Here is a 19,534-nt window from a genome sequence, read left to right as displayed (position 1 = left end):
CTATGCAGTAGCTACTATCATTGTCCCTGTTGGACAAGTGAGGAAACTGAGGCCCCAGGAGATGAAATAATGTGCCCAAGCTCGCCCAAGCTCTCTGGCTGCCTCTGAGCCAGCGCTTGCAAACTCAGCCTTTCTCCAAGGGTCTCTGGGAGCTCCTGGAACTTGCTTTAGACCCATCAGCCTCGATAAGAGTTTACACCTGTCTGGGCTACAGGACACAGGGTGATGGGGGTGGGGGGGGGTGCCCTCCTATAGGAAGACTTCCTTTCCACTCAGTCCTGCTTCGGCAGGAAAATCAGAAGTCAGGTGCTGAGACCTGAGGCGCTCTTGCTGCCTTGCAAGGATCTTGCATTGCAGATCCCTTCGTGACTGTCCACGAGGGAGGGTGTGTGTGTGTGTGTGTTTCTCCTGCAGCCTCGTCATCAAGGTCATATCCCTTGGAGGGCAGAGACTGCACCTTTATTTTGTGTCCCTCTCTGTCTCCCCCCCCCCCCCCGCCCCATCACCTTCTGTTCAGGTCTGTGGGTCTCAACTGTGTTCTCACAGGTTAGAACAACCAGTGGGCACCTGGCACAGAGTTTCCCATAAATGATGGACAGAATCACATACCTTTTTGCAGGCTTATAAACCACCCCCGCCAGGGCTAAAACACTTCCTCCTGCTGCTTTTCTCTGTTTGCCACTGGAGTCATTGAAACTGGGGGAAAGGATGCATTTCTTCATGAGCAGATGCCAAGATGAGTTCTTCGTGGGGTGTGGTCAGTAAAAAATTTAATTAGCCCAGCTTTGGGGGGAAAAACGTGTTAATTAGTTTTCTCTTCAAATACACCACCTCGACGGCCTCCTCTTCCCCACTTCTATCCCCTGGGTGAAGCCCCAGTTTCCCATCTACACTTGGCAAGTCTCAGCCTGGCCACTGCTGTCACTGGAAAAGAAAGCGCAGAAAGTTATTTTTGTGCAGCCAGGGATTCCGACACGCGGTGATCGGTTCCTGTAGGTCCAGGGGACTGAGGAGGGGCGGGGCCCACGAGTAGTCCCCTGCAGCGGCCCCCGGAGAACCGTGAAGTTCCGGGCCACCGCGCCACCCATGCCACCCTTCTGGCGCCCAGTCCCGGTCCCAGGAGGCTCTGAGAAAGGCCTGCTGAAAGCCAAGGTGGAGGCAGCGGGCTGTGGTCAGGAGCATCTCGGCGAGACGGTGGGATCGAGAGCCTCCGGCCCCTCAGACGGAAGGGAAGAGGTCTCTCCAGGTGAGCCCGTCGCCTCGCTTCTTGTCCAGCCACCGGCCGCAGTTAAAGATGGTGGCCACTCCGGTGCTGGTGTTGGTGACTTCCACCTTCTCCACCAGCCAGCCCGAGTAGTAGCCGCTGCTGTCGTGCTCCACCCGCACCTTGCGCAGCTCGCCCAGCTCTAGCGTCTCCAGGAAGAAGCGGTCGGTGCTGCCCCGCTCGAAGAGGTTACGCATTTTCTGCTTCAGCTCCCGCTTGCCCGTGTCCCCGTTGGCCCCGAAGATGGTCACGAAGACGTTGGCGTCGGTGCCTGCACCCGGCTCGTAGCCCGTCGTCACAATGACCTCGTACTTGACCGGCACCAGGCTCTGGACCTTGCTGGCAAAGCTTTCGGTCGTCTTGGTGACCTCGAACACCTTGAAGTACTTCCTCTTCCTCTTGAGGGGGATGAGGCAGTCACAGTTGAAGAAGTACCTAGCAGGGACAGAGGAGGCTCAGTGGATACCAGCCAAGGCTCTCACCCTCCCCCCGGGCCCCCTGGGCCATGAATGATCCCTTCCTCAGGTGGCAGGAGATGGGGTCGGAAATGTCTGCATTAAAATATGAGGATGGGGGGGGGGGCGCCTGGGTGGCTCAGTCCGTTAAGCGGCCAACTTCGGCTCAGGTCATGATCTCTGGGTCCGTGAGTTCTAGCCCTGCATCGGGCTCTGAGCCTGGAGCCTGCTTCAGATTCTGTGTCTCCCTCTCTCTGACCCTCCCCTGTTCATGCTCTGTCTCTCCCTGTCTCAAAAATAAATAAACATTAAAAAAAATTAAAAAAAAATAAAATATGAGGATGGGTCTTGTTTGTGTTAAAATCCACAGCGAGAGGCATCTCTACCCTTCCAGTGTCTCTTTGATTCTTTCATTTCCATCCCCCCCCCCCTCCACATCAAATCTACCAGCAAATCCCATCTTTAAAATAGGTCCAGAATCAGCCACTTGAAAAAGTATGCAGTATTTCACTATCTGTCCTGCCACTCGTCTGGTCCAAGTCACCACCACCTCCTCCCTCCTAGATCGGCCTCCTAGCTGGTCTCCCTGCTTCTGCTATCTGTGGTCCATTCTTTCCACAGCAGCCAAGTGACCCCGTGGACATGTAAGTCCAAGAATGTAATTCCTCTGTTCAGAACCTTCCAATGGCTTCTTAGATTAAGTAAAAATCACCACCTTACCAAGGGCTGCAAGACCCTATGTGGTTGGACCCTCTGCCTGCCGTTTGCCTTTCTGACCGAGCACCTGGCCTTGTCTAACTAAGCTCACTCCGTGCCAACCGTGCTGGTCCCCTTGCTCTTTCAAAGGGACTGATGAATGTTTGTACCTGGTATTCTCACCTTCAGCGACAGCTGCGGGATCCAGGCAAAGCCAAGTGGAAACATCCCAAATCCCTCGCACTGGGCTGAGTTAAGGTATGAGTGTGTGCGTGAAAACACGTACATGCACGTGCTCATGGTCTGAGGGGTGCGAGGGGTGCAAGGGGTAAGAGAAAATCCTCTACTGAAGCAGCGCCATAAGCAGAAGCAAGTACAGGGCCAAGAGTAATGGTCTTGGACCAAAATGTCCCCTCTCTATCCCCACCCTCCACACCCCCAATTTTACCCTCTGGGTAATGGTAGTTAGTCTAATAATTAATTACAAGGGAGGAAGTCAGGAGGCACAGTGGGAAAATGCTGCCTGGAGTGCAAGGGGGCCTCGGGTCTACTCCAGCCCTGCCACCTGCTACTCTTGTGACCTTGGGCAAGCCACGTCTCCTACCCAGACCTTGATTTTCCCATAGGCAATGCTAGAGGTTTGAACTGAACAACTGCTATGGTTTCTTCCCACTCCCAACTGCTGATATTATAACAGCTTTGGAAATAAGCTGTCCTGGCACTGACTGATGACTTCAGGAATGCATCCCTAAAAGGGCGTGCCCAGTGGTGCAAAGTCAGACCCGTTGTAGATGAAAATCCATAACCGCAAAAAAAGCAGGATTTTCTGCTTGCTTCCTCAGTGCCAACCGGGGCTTTGCACCCTTGCATCTTGTCGGCTCCCATGACAACCCGGAGCTTCAGGCATCATCCTCCCGTTTCACAGAAGGGGAAACTAAGTCACTGCCCAAGGTGAGCCAGAGCGGGCCCAGAGCCAGCCTGCCTCGCCACCTGAGGAGACAGCCACGGAAAGACACTGGCAGGAAATCCATATTCTGTTTCGAGATCTCTCTTCCCCCAGTTCATCACTTGATAAATTCGGATTGTTGTTACATACCACACTTTCTCGGAGGGGGATATAACCTCAATCTTTGTTTAGACGTTCTTTAAAAATGTATTTCTTTATGCAAATGCTGACTGATATACATAATTCTCTATAAATGCACAAATCATGTGATCACATGCGTGTTTTTCTAAATACACTCTTCTTCTTCCCCTTTTCACTTGGCTCTCTCTCCTTTTTCCCTCCTTCCTTTCCACTTCCACATCCCACCTTTACCTCAGATGACCCATGGAACAGTTGCGGGTGTATCTTGCCAGATTTCTTTCCATTTCACCCAACCATGCACAGCCCCACACAGACACAGACATATGTAGGATGTCGGTGTTCCCTTTACAAAATGGCATCATATAATATGTGTTTTCCCATATCTTGCTTTTCCCGGGAATCGCTCCAAGTCATCTGGTACATATTTAATTCGTTATTTTTAATGGCTGAAAAATATTCCCTAGTAGACCCTTAAGGAAAACATTTCTCATACATATAAGATCACCAAGATGTGGGACCCTAGGGCTCCGTGGGGTCATGACTCTAAGTGCGGATCCACTGGAAAGGAGGGTAGGGACATCAGAAAGACTAATGACAAAAGCAAAAAATAACAAATGACAAATTAAATATGTTTGAAAAACACGTAAATAGGATCACACTTCTGTGAACAGCGCTTGCGAGATGTTAGAAAAGTGTCAGAGAGAGCGGGGTCACCAAACACTCATATGGTGGCTGTCTCTGATGGGTAGGGCTTTGGGGAAGTTTTACTTAAAAGACGATTTGTATTATTTGAATTTTTATAATGGCTGGGTGTTATATATGGTATTGAGATAAAACAATGAAGTTATATTTGGTTAAAAAAAGAAAGAAAGACAGAAACAAAAGCCCCTGGGTGTGGCCTTCCATCGAATCTGGAGGATCTCAGTGCAAAGGAGAACCTTAGAAGGTACGGCACACCCTAAGGAGGAGTCACCACTGGAACCGGCTGAAAGATGAAAACTGGAGACTCCTGTGTTTACAGGAGTGTGAGATTAAATTCATTTGTAACTCCTGGAAGTCCGAACGGTACGGTTAATGTGGTGGCTGGAAAGGAACTGTGGACGCATGTATGCCATCCATCAGGAAGGAACCAAGCTCGAGACCTGCACAGGCCGGTGCACTATGACCTCCGAGAGCTCCCTGAGCTGGACCCCTGTCGTCCTTCCCCCGGCGCCAGACTCCAGTGAACATCCAGCTCTCTTCCCGGAGGGAGACAGCACAGAGAGGTGACAGGTTACCGCCTGAGGCCACACAGCTGACTTGGTGACAGTTCTAGTATTCGGGGTCTGGACTCTCTGCACCCCCTTCCCTTTGGGCAGAGCCCCCACTCCACGGACATCCCTTCCTCCCCCTCCAGGCCTAGTGACATACTGACAAAAGGCCACCCTCTTTTGAGGGTGTGGGAATGGTGGTTTCTTTCCCTGGATGAGAAATTCTACAACCCGGCCCCAGGACTGTGGGGTAGGAAGCTCCCGGGCTGAGCTTCTATTTCCCCTTCCTTCTGAGACTGGAAGGTGCTTAGTGGTGCTGAGATTTTTGGCTCTGTGTCTTTCTTACAGCCACCATGGCTGGTTTAAAGCTAACTCGAGGGAAGACTATTTCTTATTATTGCATAGTGTTGCACTGTATTATATTGTATTTTCTTGTACCGTTTGGTTTTTTTGGGGGGTGGGGCTTGCAGAGGTGTGGTATCGGTAGCAATACTGGATGTGGTCGGCAGGCCACTAGTGCTGGGTTGCAGAAGGGGCTCTGCCCTGGGCCCGACTTGCTGGGTGAGTTGGTAACTCCTCTGGGCCTCTATGTCTCAGCTCTCAAGTCTCCATCAGTAATCGCTCCAGGCAGCCAGGACCAGCAAGTCTGGCAGGATTTACTGTAACCGGCTGGTTTTTCACTAAAAGAGCAATGGATAACACACTCTCTCTCTCTCTCTCTCTGCCATGACGACGCGGCAAGCCAGGGAGAAAGGCCTCACCAGCACCCAACCATGCCGGTTCCCTGACCTCTGACTTCCAGCCTCCAAAACTGCGAGAAAAAGAGGTCTGCTATTGGAGACACCCGGTCTGTGGCATTTTGATACGGCAGCCTGAGTTGGTCAAGACAGAAGTTTACAAGTCAGGACCCTTCCTGACCGATTCCCAAAGGGGAAGCTTGGGCATCCCAGGGAGCCTACTGTCACAGGTGGAGCGTGGACAGACACTGCTTTGAGCGACTTGAGCTCCTGAGGCCAGAGAGGACAGCTGAGGGCGCTGCCCCGGTTGAGCCTGCACCGGTCTGCTGTGCTCACTGTGAAGGCGTCGCCAGGGGCAGGGCCAGCTCGGGGAGCGGGTGGCAGCAGCTCTGGGGGGTGACCCAGCGAGCAGTGGCAGGCTGGCCCCGGGAGCTGCACGTGTCACCTGTCACTCACTCCTCGGGTCTAGCCTCCCAGAGGCAAGCACTGCCCTCGGCTTCCCCTTCCTCCTCTCCCGGTGCCTTCACACTGCTGTTCCTGCCTTCCAGGGCCTCGGGGCTCTTTCTGGCATCCAATGTGGTAACCAAGTGGTTTTAATTAGAAAAACTGATGGCTGTGGACTGTTACCCAGGTAACTAAAACCCTTAATCCTTCAGAAATGCCTGAGTCTCCAGAAGGCCCTGGTGGGGGAAATGCAAAGCTCCTTATCCGGGGTCCTCAGAGGCAGGTGGGCCATGGGATTACTCCAGTTGGGCTCGGATCCCCACTCTGCCCACAAGGATGGCAGGGCTTTCACTGTGCCAGTGGAAGCATCAGGCTTCAAAGCTGTATTTCTTTGTCATCGCACAGTGATGGGAGGGGGAGGGAAGGGAAGCGTCCGCTGTCTGGTCTTGTTTGGCTTACTTCTTTCAAGGAAGCGTCCCTGGATTAAAAGGCTGGAGCCCTCAGATTCATCTGGCCGAGTCTCTGCCTCTGAGGGTAGGCCTATGGCTCAGAAAGCTCCAAAACAGTACGGCTGCCTTTCCCTCCCTATCTCGTAAGTTTCCTGAACGAGGTGGCCTCGAAGGGGACAGCTCCCTGGGTCCTGGCTTCTTGCCCGTGGTCTAGCCCCTTCCCTCTGTGCGGAGAGAGCAGCCCTTCGGGGGGGAGGGGTGGAGGCACGGTACATACACGTTGCCGTACTCCATCTCGGTGATGGTGATGGTCTTGACGTGCCAGACCAGCTCTCTCTTGGGGATGAACCGGTCCTCCCTGGCGAGATGGCCCACACAGAGGGAGGCAATGTCCCCCAAGTAGACGCTGTCAAACTCGAACGTGTCCGTGGTCCCCCTGCAGGACACAAAAGCATGGCCTCTAATAAGAGATGCCGATGTCCGCTGTAGGAAGTGAGCCTTTATTGAAAGCCTACTGCATTCCAGGCACTGGTCTAAGGAGGAGGGATAGAATGGCAACCATGACCTGATGCCAGCCCTGCATTCTTGGAGGGGTTCAGTGTCATTCTGGAACAAGACAACCACAGCCTGGTCCCAGCAGGAGGGGGTGGTAACAACACGAAGCAGACAGAGGTGGGAGGAGGGTGAGGCCCTGAGGGTTAGGCTGGGGAGGGTGGTGGGGATTCAGAGAGCACAGCAAAGGGAGGGAGGGAAGAGGCCCCTGAGGTGGACTTGGCAAAGTCATGGGATGGGGACTGAGGGCAAGGAGGCATCTGTGGGGGGCGTGTTGGCTCGGTTGCAGTTGGGGTCCAGTCAGGGAAGCCGCCATGGAAAAGGTGGGGTGCGGCCATCTGTGGTGGTCTGCGGGTGCCAGTCTAAGGAGCTCATACTTCATCCCGATGCAGAGGGAGTTCAAGTGCAAGGTGCAGTGGGTCACAAGAGGGGGAGACTTCTGTAAGCAGTTCTGGGGGAGCGGGGAAATGAAGTGGGCATCTGGGCAGTTCAGGCGTGGCTCTGGTGTGGAGGAGAAGTTGAGGTTTCCCGGCTGTGCCTGTCAACCAGGAGGGGTGAGAAGCACCTTTTCCCGAGACCCGATTTTTATTTTCCTACAAAGCATCTAAGAGGCTCTCTCCTCCCTTCCTCCTCCTAAGTAGAACTTAGTCTGTGCTGTCTTACACGGCTCCCTTGCAGACCAGACTGTGAGGTCTGCACGGACTTGGATGGGGTCCGCAATGATTCCTGGTCCTGCCGCACAGCGGGCTCTCTTTCATTAATTAATTACTAATGTTTGCTGTAGCTGTTCGTTAACTTTTTAAAACTGAAATATATTTGACACAAACCCGTGTAAATGTAAGGTGTACAATGTGCTACTTTAATATATTGATATATTGTAGTAGGATCGCCACGGTGGTGATGTTGGCACCTCTGTCTGGTTACAGAATTATCCTCTCCTTTTAGTGGTTGGAATAATTAAATTCTCCTCTCTTATACTGGCCTCTCTTTGCGTGGCAATCTCCCCCTTTCCCTTTTATAAATCTGTTTCATCCATCCGTAGGAGTTCGCATAGGATTGGCACAAAGTAGGTACTCAATTAAGTGCTTGCAGTTTAGGCCCATTTGCATACTTAGGGCACCCACCAAGGGGGTTGATTTGGGGGGTCCCTCTCTTACCCACCCTACCCCCCTCACTCCCCAGTGGGAACCCCCTCTTCCTACTTCCTAAAGGCCCGCTGTCGGGAAGAATTTTCCACGAGAAACTCTTTGGATCGGTTCTTCCTGCCCTCCAGGATGAGCCAGACGTTCTCCCTGGTTTCGCCTCCGTTGCCTGTTTCTATGACGATCTCGTAGGCTGCAGCGGAGAAGGTGGGAGAAGGTCAGCTGGGGGAAGCAGCTTCTCTGTCCTCCATCTGATCTTAGACCACAGCCTGGGGATAGGCTGGAGTCCCCACAAGGAGGCACTACAACAAAAACCTGCCCCAGTCTGGCCACCATAAGCATGTCTTTTATTTATAGAGCAGCCACTCTGCCTGGTGACCATGGAGCCACTGGGAGTGAAATACCAGGAAGCAGGGGGTGGGGAGTTTTTTGGGACAGGTGCTGGGGCCTGGATCTCAGGGATGGACAGCAACCCCCACCCCACCCCGAGATGCAAAACGGAGATCCTGTGCAGAAAGAGGGCAGAGAGGGAGAAGTGAGGGGGAAGCTACAGGCAGTCCAGACTCCAGGAGAGCCCTGAGCCCTATCCACACACAGCCAGGTTCTGCCCTGTCTCAAGGCCAAGTCGCACCCAGCACCACCGCACCCCTCCCCTGCGCCTCGTTTGAGCATGTCTGCATTCACTCAGCAACATTTGTTATGTCGGTGCTAAGGGTCAGGATGGGGCTAGACTGGGGCGGGGGGCGCCCTAGAGCTCCACCTGCAGCCCCAGGCACACACTGACTACCACAGGCCACAGATGGGATGTGCTAACCTTGCAACAAGGGGCTGAAGTAGCTCCAGATGAGAGGACAAATGAGCTGCCCATTACCTCTCCCAGCTCTGTCTCCTCGCATTTGCTCTCCCCCTTGCCCCCCCCAACTCGGCCCCTCTGCCCCCCTGCTGTCCCTGGAGCCCTGGGGTGACTGTTCCCCTGGAGTGCTTCCAACTTCTCTCACTTTGCTCGTGGAGATCACCCCACCCACCCTAAGATGGCAACTTGCCTGCCCCCAGAGCCCCCGGGTGGCCTTAAGGGGCTCCATGACATTCTCTTTATCACCTGCTACCTCCTGACAGGCTATGTGGTTTGCTGCTTATGTTATTGTTTCCTGTACTCCGCTCCCACCTGAATGTGAGCTCCAGGGGGGGCAGGGGACTTCGTTTTGCTCACTGATAGATCCCAAGTGCCCAGAACAGTGCCTGGCATGCAGGAACTCAATAAGTATTTGTGGAGTGAATGAATGAATGGTTGGGCCACAGGAAGCTTCAGGAAGGAGGTCGCGTTTGAGCTTGTGCTTGAAGACGGAGCCAGGATTCCCGTCTGCGGAAGATGAAAGGAGGTTCTAGGCAGAGGGAGGAGTGCAGGCAAAGACTGAGGGGGGAGGGGATGGGAGTTCACGGGACCCAGCTCCCACTCCCAAGGGACCAGGCCAGACTCGGAGCTGGCACACGGGACACAACCAATGTCGGTCAGAGTGTCCCCTGTGCATATGGCTCTTGCCACAGTAAAGGACTCGTTGAGGGGTTGGGACTCTGGATGCACAGGACAGCTCTTTCCGCCCGGCTCTCCCAGGGACGTGATACAGACAACGGAGACGAGGCGCCGCTGTGTCTGTAGCTCAGTGTATCGCTAGCCCTTCTGCCCTGGCGGCTTCTCTCCAGGACAGTGCGTGCTGCTGAGACGCGTGGAAGCAATTCTGACAAAGAGGCAGGTCGCCGACGAGAGGGCAGGAAAGCCACGGACAGCACAGAACTCCTGAAGAAGGTGGGGCTCTGTGGGTCCGTATAGACCCCAGCCCAGGAGGCTGGGGCCGACCACGGTCAGGTCTCACGGCCGGTCCGCTTTCCCCACAGAGGGTGGGGTGAGTTCTGCAAACCCAATACCCGTGAGTTCAAAGTGGGTCCTGGGCTTTGTTGAGGACGTGGTTTGTCAGCGCCTGGGGGAGGAGGCAGGGGCGCTAGGAACCCATGGGCTCACTAGGTGAACTCAAGTCTGAGATTTGAGAACAAATGCAGATGGGGTGCAAACAGACCATTCTTCCCTGATGGTCCTGGGTTAAAGTACATCAGCAAAGACGTTTAGAGAGATTAGGAACAAATGTTGCCAGGGGCATCTGCGGTCTTTTGAGGAGAAGAAGTTTCAATGAGCGTAGTTCACCTTGCCCCCTTTCCCAGTATTTCATCGACAGCTTGATACAAATGTGGACGGCGTGATTCTCAACTTTGTGTCTATGTTGCTGGGGGGAAACGGACAGAGGAGCGTTAGGGACCTGAAAGAATGGGGGCAGTGGGGAGCCCAGGCTAGTGGGGATCAGTGTAAGGTCATCCGTGGGGCCAGCACACCCACAGGACAAGCTCAGCTGGAGAGAGGGGCTCAGCAGCCATCGTGTGAGGCACCAGCACTAAGGGGCCGCCAGCAAAGCCACCACAGGCTCTTGGGGCATGAGTGTGGTTCAAGTGGCAAGACAGGAGGGAGGAGAGCAGACCACCCTTGAAATCTTGCTCTGGGCATGGCATCTGCAGAGGGAGATGAGCAAATAGTTGAGGGCCCCCCCATCATGCGGGCAGGTCCTGGATAAACAGGTGTTCGTCCCGAGGCAAGAACTGCAGGGGCACCTGACGCTGTGGAGTGCCAGCAGGACGGCAGTGGGCTTCCGGAACTTCCTGCTCCAGATCACCTTGCCCACCTCACAGTGTCAGGAGTGTCTCCACTCTAAGGAGCTCCTGCAGTGTGGCTTGCATGGCCAGCCAGAATCTTCCCGTGGGAGACATTCTCCCCTTCCACTGAGGCTGTTAAGAAGGCTGTGGGGCTGGGGCTCCCAGTGGCCGTCTTCCCACGATGCACAGGAAGAAGCAGAGCTGAGACGAAAGGGGAGACGGGGATGTACTGAAATGACTGGAGCTTCTGGAGACAGCCAAGTGGAAACCAGCTCCGCCCGAGCCTTGGAGTTCTGGGAAGCAACACGCTTCCTCTCTGCTGGAGCCAGCTTAGGTCTGGGGTTCAGGCACACACAGCCACGAGTCCTGGCCACTCCTGAAATTTTCTGTTTGACTCCACTGGGACTGCCAAAGAATGGAAGCTTCAAGAACGTGAGTATAAAGATGGGTTTTCTAGCATCTTCTAGAGCTGCCCGGTGATGCGGTGAAGTCCCCCACCCCTGGGGAGCTGGCCATCAAAATGGACTATATTTGGTCTGGAAATGTTGCAGAGAAGGCTGACTGAGCAGCCCTAAAGGTGTCAAGGGAGGGAGAACAGGGAGGGGAAGGGCTGTAAAGAGGGAAGCACCGGTCCTGCTGGAGGACGTCCCAGCGAGACAGATCTATTTTGTCCTCCCAAGGGTGTATGTGTGCACGCGCGTGAGCGTGACCATGTGGGCACATGTGCAAGTGTGCATGCATGTGTGTGTGCACGCATGAGCAGGTAATCCTATTGCCCAGGTCTTACTCCGGATTAATCGCAACAGAATTTGGGAGTAGGACCCAGATGTCAGTGTTATTTAAAGGCTGCCAATGGCTTTCAGCTCTGCTGCGCATTGGAGTCATCTGTAGAGGCAGGTGCTTGAAGAGGGCTGGGAGCAGCTTCTGGAGCTGCTAACAGGAGTTGGAGGTGAAGGTAGGGAACGGGGCCGAGGCAGGTGGGGCAATCGACCCATCTGGAGTAGCAGCCAGGCCCATTAAAGACAAGGCAGCCAGCAGCGGTGCAGCGAGCCCCGGTCTAAGAATCAGGTCACCTGGGTTGTACCAGCTGTGAATGGGCCTTAGATGTGTCACTTCGCCTTTCTGGGTTTTTGTTTTCCTTACCCATGGGATAGAGGTGTGAATTTGTACCCTATCTAGCTCACGGGGTGGGAGTAGGACTGTGAGGATCTAATGAGAACAGAGGTGTAGAGTGCTTTGCACATATGAAGCTGTTTGAGTATGAGAGGGTGTTGTTCTCACAAGCTGAGTGCTCAGAGGCGCCCCAGGGGTCACAGACACTGAGAGTAAGTGCCACAAGGGCAGGGTCTTTTTTTTATCCACTGGTGTGTCCCAGAACTCAGAATAGGCTGTGGCACTTAGTAGGTGCTCAGTAAATCTTTGCCAAATGGTTAAATAAAGGTAGCTGAGGATTGGGATGTTTGGCTCCAGCTGTGTCCGTGGCTCTCCCCAGGATGACCCTCCAATCTGAGGACACAGGTGTGGCCATCTGTCCCTCTATGGACTCCTAGAGGGTGCCCCTCTGCCCTCCACAGCCTCTCAGTAAAGACCAGTCATCCAGGCCGGCTCCCAGGCTCCGTGCCCTTGCCGTCCAATCTCCAGTCTGTAACATGCTTCCGGAACTAACGCAAGTGCCGCCTCCCCTCTGCAATCTCCCTGCCAACTCAACCCTCGCAGGTCTTAGCAGCTGTTTGGCAGGAAATCTGTGAAGGAGACTCAGTGATTATGCTCTGAGCATCACGAATCTCTCCTCCCCTGGACGCCAGTGGCCCGAGGAGCCTCTAGCGCTTATCTGGGCATGTGGGTCAGGGGCTTAAGCATTCCTACCGCGTAAGGGGCTTCAGCGTCTCCCTCTAACGGGATTATGAGGCTCCAAGGAAAAGGACCGCCTCTTCTTCCATCCCCCGAGCGGTGACAGCACACCAAGTCCCAAAGCCTACAGAGCTGCAGAAGGCTACAACAATGAGCGACTCTGTCCCTGACCTCTGGGAGCTTATAGTTGTACAGGGAGACTTACCATGTGCAAAGGTCAACACAAACTGGAGGTCACAAAGTGTTGTGTGCCACTCACAGCATCTACAATGAAACTGGGCACCCAGTAATTCCTCAGCTGAGTGTGGTTTACAGAAGCTGGGAGTCCACACTCTGAATTAGGGCAGGAATCCTTGTGCAGTAAGCCTGACCAGGGGGTGGTTGGCCCCTCCTTTGGATGCTCCCTGGGACACGGAGCTCACTACCTCTGAGAGCCGCTAATCTCATTGTTGGGTAGTTTGGATGGTGTGGCCAACATGGGGGGGGGGGGCTTTCTACCAGAGATCCGTGCTTCCTTTCCTTTCCCCCCACCCCCAGGGGCTGTCCACCTGGGCACTACATTTCCCTGCATCTAGATGGAGTCAAGTGATTAGTTCTTACCAATAGAAAGTCAATCAATTCGTTAAGAAGGTAGGGGAGTATGCCTACTCCACACTCTTTTCCCTTTTCCAAGAATGTTGAAAATGGCAGAGACACAGATCAAAAGAGCTTGGGTCCCCCAATCACAGCGTGGAAGGTCTCCTGCCAACAACCACACTGTATGGTTTATCACATGAGTGAGAAATACATTTTGGTTTGTTAAGCCATTGAGATTTGAGGGTTCACCCCTTACTGCAGTTAGTGTTCCCTTAAAAACTAAGGTTAAAAAATCCTTTCTTTACACCGGGCTCTGCCTTTGATAAGGTTTCTTTGAATCTGTTGGACCCAGACCCCGGCATCTGTATTAAAGAAACAACTCCCCAGTCCTGGATGGCCAGCCACTTTAGGGATCAATTTAAACTCTTTCCCTTTAAATATCACCTGAGGAAGGATCAAAGAAAGTGGCCGATGGGGATGCTGACTCCCCCTGCAAATTCTGTTTCCAGAAGTCTTGATCTGTCAGCTGTGGCCACAGGTACCAATTGTATGGAGCCCATGATATAAAAACAACCCAGAGAAGGCTTCCCACCAAAGTGCCCAGCCTGGCCCTCGGGACAGGGTAAGCTTGTCCCCAGTGTTTTTCCTGCTACCTAATTAATCCCCGTGATTGGGGCCAAGATTTGGTAGCAGTGTCCTGGCTGTTCCAAGTTCACCGAGTAACATTTAGGGTGTTTATTTATGTGCCTTCCCAAGACTCTTTCCTTCACTGCACGTCTGATTCCCCTCCAGCTATAAGGGTCTCTCCTTCAGACTTACCAACACCATTTCCATCCCGTCCTGAGCTACCTTGCATTTAACTCTGAAGCTTCAGCCCAGGAATCACACCTGGGTGCCCACCCCCACCCACCCTGCCACGTACTGGTCTCCTCCAGCTCATCACGGATCTCGTTGTTGGCACAGGCAAAGTCACGGAGCGTCTGCCTGTCACCCTCACTCCTGGAGAGCCAGCAGTCACATTGGAAGCGGAAGGTCTCATCACGCGAGTTGTCCTTCACGTCGATGTAGCTCACGTGCCAGCCAGGAAAGATCCCTGGGGAAAAGACGTGATGGGGATTGGGAGCTGAATGCGCTTTCACCTTTCTGCTACCCCCAGCCCACTGGCCGTGTGGCCCCGCACAAGTTCTCGGTCTTCTCTGGGCCTTGGTTTCCTTGTTAACGAAATGAGGAGGTGGGTTAGACGATCTTTGAGGGCTCCTCTAGCCCCGAGCATATAATTCTCTTTGCAAAATCCTTAACCTGGGGTTCATGGGCCCTTGGAGGATTTGCGTATGGGCATGAAGCAGTCTAAGGGCCCTGAGAAATTGTGCTATACATAATTCCACATTCACCAGGGAGAGGGCTCATGGCCTTCGTCAGATTCACAGTGGGGTCACTGACTTCCTGGGAGTTCACACAGCTGAACGATGAATCCTATTGCTTCCTGACGCCAGTATCCACTTAGTTCATGCCCATTATCCTTTCAGAATCACTGCAGGCATCACTTCCTCTGGGGAGCCTTCCCTGGTGTCCCCTGATTGCTCAGGAGGCCTGTATCTGATGTCCTCTTTGCTCCTATAGCTCCCTGCACCTGCCTTGGCCACATCCTGACCACCCTGTGTCATCACTGTTTACATGTGTCTCCTCTCCTGACCACGAGCTTCTGGGGACAGGGACCTGGTCTTACTTGTTTTTGTTTCCCTAATGACTTGCATATCGACTGGCAGGTAGTACCTGCTCAGTGGATGCTGAATGTGTGTGTTAGGACTTTGAGGACCTTGGCTGTTCGGCAGTTACAGAATGAATAAGAAGCTGCTATTTCGTCAGGGTATATGTGAAACTTGAAAGGTCTTGGCCTAATATTGAACATACAGCTACTTCTGTTCTAATTGGCAGGGCGTCCTTCAAAAGTGCTCCCCCCAGATCACAGCCATCAAGTATAAGTCCGTGTGCATTTGCTGTGGCAGCTGCGTATTATTTGTACCATGCACCAGTTCAGTTACTCTCCACCCTTCCAAGTCCCTGAGCACTCTGAGAGCCAAAGCACCTGCCACCAGTGGGGGGAAATCCAGTGGTGTGACAGGTTATGGTGATGATACGTGCTGCTCAACGTATGTTCACAAGGCAACCTCACAAGGAAGGCTTGTATGTGCTCTACTCTAATGTCTGGCCCTCTAAGGTCACCAGGGGGTGTGGGGACCACTCCAATGTCCGCACCAAAAAGCCATTCTCTAGGACTGGACACTGCCCACGGCAACATCTGCTGACAGCAACATCTGTAGATCCAAAAGCATTAAGGTCTTACAAGCACAAAGACACAGAAAGATGGGCACACACTTCAGTCACGGGACTTCTGGGGTGGGTGACAGATGTGGAGGCTCTGGGCAGGGCATGCATATTGGCAGTCCTAGGATACTTCAATTCTGGGTTTAAAAAGTACTTCAGGGGCGCCTGGGTGGCGCAGTCGGTTAAGCGTCCGACTTCAGCCAGGTCACGATCTCGCGGTCCGTGAGTTCGAGTCCCGCGTCAGGCTCTGGGCTGATGGCTCAGAGCCTGGAGCCTGTTTCCGAGTCTGTGTCTCCGTCTCTCTCTGCCCCTCCCCCGTTCATGCTCTGTCTCTCTCTGTCCCAAAAATAAATAAACATTGAAAAAAAAAATTAAAAAAAAATTAAAAATAAAAAAAAAATAAAAAGTACTTCATATATTTTTTTAAATGTGAATCTCAACTGAAGTGGAAAACAATGAGTGCTAAAACAATTATGCTAAAATTTAAAACACTTCTGTTGAGTTAAAAGAGTGGTGAGTTATGTTATCAATAAACTTTAAAAAAAAATCTCAATAATCATTTTACTTTTCTACACTAGGGCCAGTTCCGCCCATAAGGTTATAAATTGGTTGCTTTCTGAGATGATTCCTGATAATATCATGAAACTAATTAAACTGCTTAATAATCCCCAATGTGTTCAGTCTGGAAATGATGTCCATAAGACCTGCTGGAGTGGCTCTTACAGGATTCCAGAGTGGAACAGAGAAAGGGCGAGGCAAGTAAAAAGGAAGGCAGAGAATGAGAAGCCAAAATGTTGGTCCTTTTGGAAGGCGTGTGTGTGAGAAAGAGAGAGAGAGAGAGAGAGGCTGATTCTACTATCCAGGCCTTACCCAAATCACCTACAGTAGAATCTCTGGAGTAGGACCGAGGTATCAATAGTCCTTAAAGCTGCCCAGTGATTTCAATGTGTATCCAAGGCTGAGAACTGGCACCTGCAGTGCAATCACCTGGAAGGCTTGTGGAAATAGATTACTGAGGCCCCCCTCTCCCAGAGACTCCGATTGACTGGGTTTGTGGTGAGGTCCAAGAATTTCCATCCCTAACTAGTTCTCCAGTCATGCTGATGCTGCTGGTCCCAGAGCCACACCCTGAGAATCACTGGCTTAATGCCATCTCTTCTGACTCCAGGATGATGGTCTTTCTATCATATCACATCATGACAAAATGACCAGTGGGAGTCAATGGGAATTATAAGTGTGTGAGTGTGTGTGTATGCATGAGTGTTGGTGGAGAGGGATGGCATTCATTGGAGAGGTGGGTCACCATGAGATCATTTCTGTTGCTGGAACACACTATTCATCTTGCCTTACACCCCAGGTAGGTTTCACTCCTGAATTTCATCTCCTGGATTCCAAGCAAGGTGGTGACAGAGGAAAGCCGTCGGCTGAAGGGAAGGGTGGATTCTGGGCTGGCTTTAACTCTATCCATGGACAACCAGAGAAGGACTCTTCCTGGCCCATGTTGCCCTGGTGCTTGGTGGCAGGTTGCTTCCCACCCCACTGCACTTCCCTTCACCTTGTCCTCTGAAAGCATGGCATCGCCTCACCCATCCCAAATTCTTTTCTCAAGTTAGAATTCTATGAAAATAAACAAACCGTTCCTTTCATGGTAAATACCACGGTAAAAACTCTAACTCCTTTAAGATGAAGCACACTTCACCCTCAGCATTTTTTTCATTGCTGATTTAGTTGTCTTGTTTTGAAAATATTGGATGTGATTGACAGGGATCCTACCACAACTAGCTCCACGAAGAACTTATCAAACATGTAGCTGGGAACAGGTAGCTCTGGAAAGGCTGATATCACATGGTTGGCTTTCACTAGTGAAGACAAACCCACAGTTACAGCTTGGCTAACTGTGTGGCCAGCACTAGCCTGAGAGTGGAGACCCTGGGGATCCACAGTGAGTCATCTGAAACCTATTATGAGCGAGTCTGTTTCTTAAACAGTCTCCTCTTGTGAAATTATATTTTATTTATTTATTTTTTTTACAAAAGCATTCTAGCTAGTAAGTGGATAAGAAAGGACAATTAGAAAATCACCATTCGTAATCCTAATTGATCATTACTGGCTGAAGCCATTAGATGAAGAGTTATGGGACTGGTGGTGGGGGCGGTGGTTGGGGTAACCAGGCTGATAGTCCCTGCACCCACTTTTGGATGGGAGAATCAGGAAGAGTAGAGCTGCTGTGGTGTAATGTGAAATACACGATTCCCATTGTAAAGAAGTCCTGATATCACCTATAAAGTATTCTTGCCAAAGAAAGTTGAACCTGAATCCAGGCAAGCCTTTAGAGCTGACTTCCAGATTGTATGAAATATGGGGAATAAAGAGGAGGTGACGCCATGAAGAAGTAGACAGGCAGGTCCAGAATAGAGACATGCTACAGATCATTGGGCCCACTTCCTTCGACAAGCCAATAGCATGAAAAAAAATAAAGGGACTCAGCATGCTCTGCATTAACAGATACTAAGGGGAAGTCACAGATAAATGCAGTGTGTGTGGACCTTATTTTCATCCAGATTCAAGCAAAATCAAAATACAAAGACATTTTTCATATTAAGGAAATTTGCATACGGAGTGGAAACTGGACGACACAAGGAAGTCATGCTTAAGTGTAGTGGCACTGGATTTCATTTAGAAATGTGCATTTTTGGGGCGCTTGAGTGGCTTGGTTGGTTGGTGGCTGATTTCAGCTCAGGTCATGAACTCACGGCTTGTGGGTTCGAGCCCCGCGTCAGGCTCCATGCTGGCGGCTTGGAGCCTGGGGCCTGCTTCGCATTCTGTGTCTCCCTCTATGCCCCTCCCCTGCTCATGCTCTGTCTCCTTCTGTCTCTTGGAGATGGAAAAACGTTAAAAAAATAGAAGTGTCCATTTTTAAAAGGGAAACATAGCAACCAAAAAGAAAACAAGAAAGAAAAAGAAAAAATGAAAAGAGAAAAGCAAGTATGACAAGTCATAACTGTTGAATCTACATGATGGGTATGTGGAAGTTGATTATACTATTACCCTCACTTTTGTGCAGGCTTAAATCTTTTCATTAAAAAATTGCTGGATAAACAGAAAAGATGGAAAGGTAGAATCAAGGAAAGAGATAACTGCCATACTATTAAGTTAACTAAATGTTTGTAACTTATATGGTATCTGTTCAGGGATCCACAACTTTTTTTTGGTGGAAGGCTCTCAAATGAAATATTTTTGTCCTCATAAATTGCTATGCAAGGGAAGCATAATGTAGCTTGAATATTTTTAAACTAAATATGAAAAAATGTGGCATAGAGAGAGCGCTTAAGGACATATTTAGCTGTCTTGGCTTATATTAACATTTAAGCTTCCATCTATGGAGGAGAAAGTTACTATAAAGAGGAAGCTAGGCACAGAACCTGGACTTCCCTGTACCTCTCCTGACCCTAGTATCCCAACCACTTGGGTTCAGTGAGGATACAGACATCTTCCTTTCCCTGCTTTCAGATCCAAATTCTGGTTGGAGGCGAGGAGGCCCACTTCTCTGCTTTCAAAGGAATGAGGATAATATTGGTGCCTCTGGGTTTCTTTAAGCCCAGGAGCCATTATAGGAAGAAGGCAATCAGATAGTCTTGAGTTACCAAGAGAGGAACCAAGCTTTTTGAAGAGTCTGGCATGTAATAAACCACAGTAAGCAGCAGCCAACAATACAGTAGGACCTGTATGCAGCTGTCCGTGGTGCTGAGGGGCCTCCCTTTTCTTTCCGGGTTTTGACTGTGAGGAAATACGAAATAATTGGCAGTCAAGTTTTGGCATAAAAGAAAAATGCACCAAGAAAAATGAGCAAGTCTAGATATGTACACAGTCAATGCTGGGGAAAAGGTGGGGAAGCTGGTATTAGAGGACCTAATCATGATCCTGAGATTCATGGCCAGGACTCAATTTTTGAAGTATTAGGCATGGGGGAAACTCTGTTTCCAGAGAAATGTGGGTTTCCTGTGACTGA

General features: G+C 51.3%; 1 protein-coding gene across 1 annotated transcript in view; it reads right to left on the bottom strand.

The window, feature by feature from the left end:
- Positions 1-342: 342 nt before the first annotated feature.
- The window catches only part of LOXHD1 (lipoxygenase homology PLAT domains 1), a 160,612-nt gene continuing 141,420 nt past the window's right edge, over positions 343-19,534 (bottom strand). Inside the window, exons 38-41 of the mRNA XM_040478489.1 lie at positions 14,123-14,293; positions 8,137-8,269; positions 6,660-6,818; positions 343-1,699 (exon numbers count right to left, since the gene is read on the bottom strand). Of these exons, the coding sequence (XP_040334423.1) occupies positions 1,219-1,699; positions 6,660-6,818; positions 8,137-8,269; positions 14,123-14,293 (944 nt within the window). The 3' untranslated portion in view covers positions 343-1,218. The remainder of the gene's footprint in view (positions 1,700-6,659; positions 6,819-8,136; positions 8,270-14,122; positions 14,294-19,534) is intronic.

Source organism: Herpailurus yagouaroundi, unplaced genomic scaffold, assembly GCF_014898765.1.
Source record: "Herpailurus yagouaroundi ecotype Mexico unplaced genomic scaffold, PumYag 142, whole genome shotgun sequence".
In the NCBI taxonomy this organism is placed as follows: Eukaryota; Metazoa; Chordata; class Mammalia; order Carnivora; family Felidae; genus Herpailurus; species Herpailurus yagouaroundi.
This window is presented reverse-complemented; position numbering and strand designations above follow the sequence as displayed.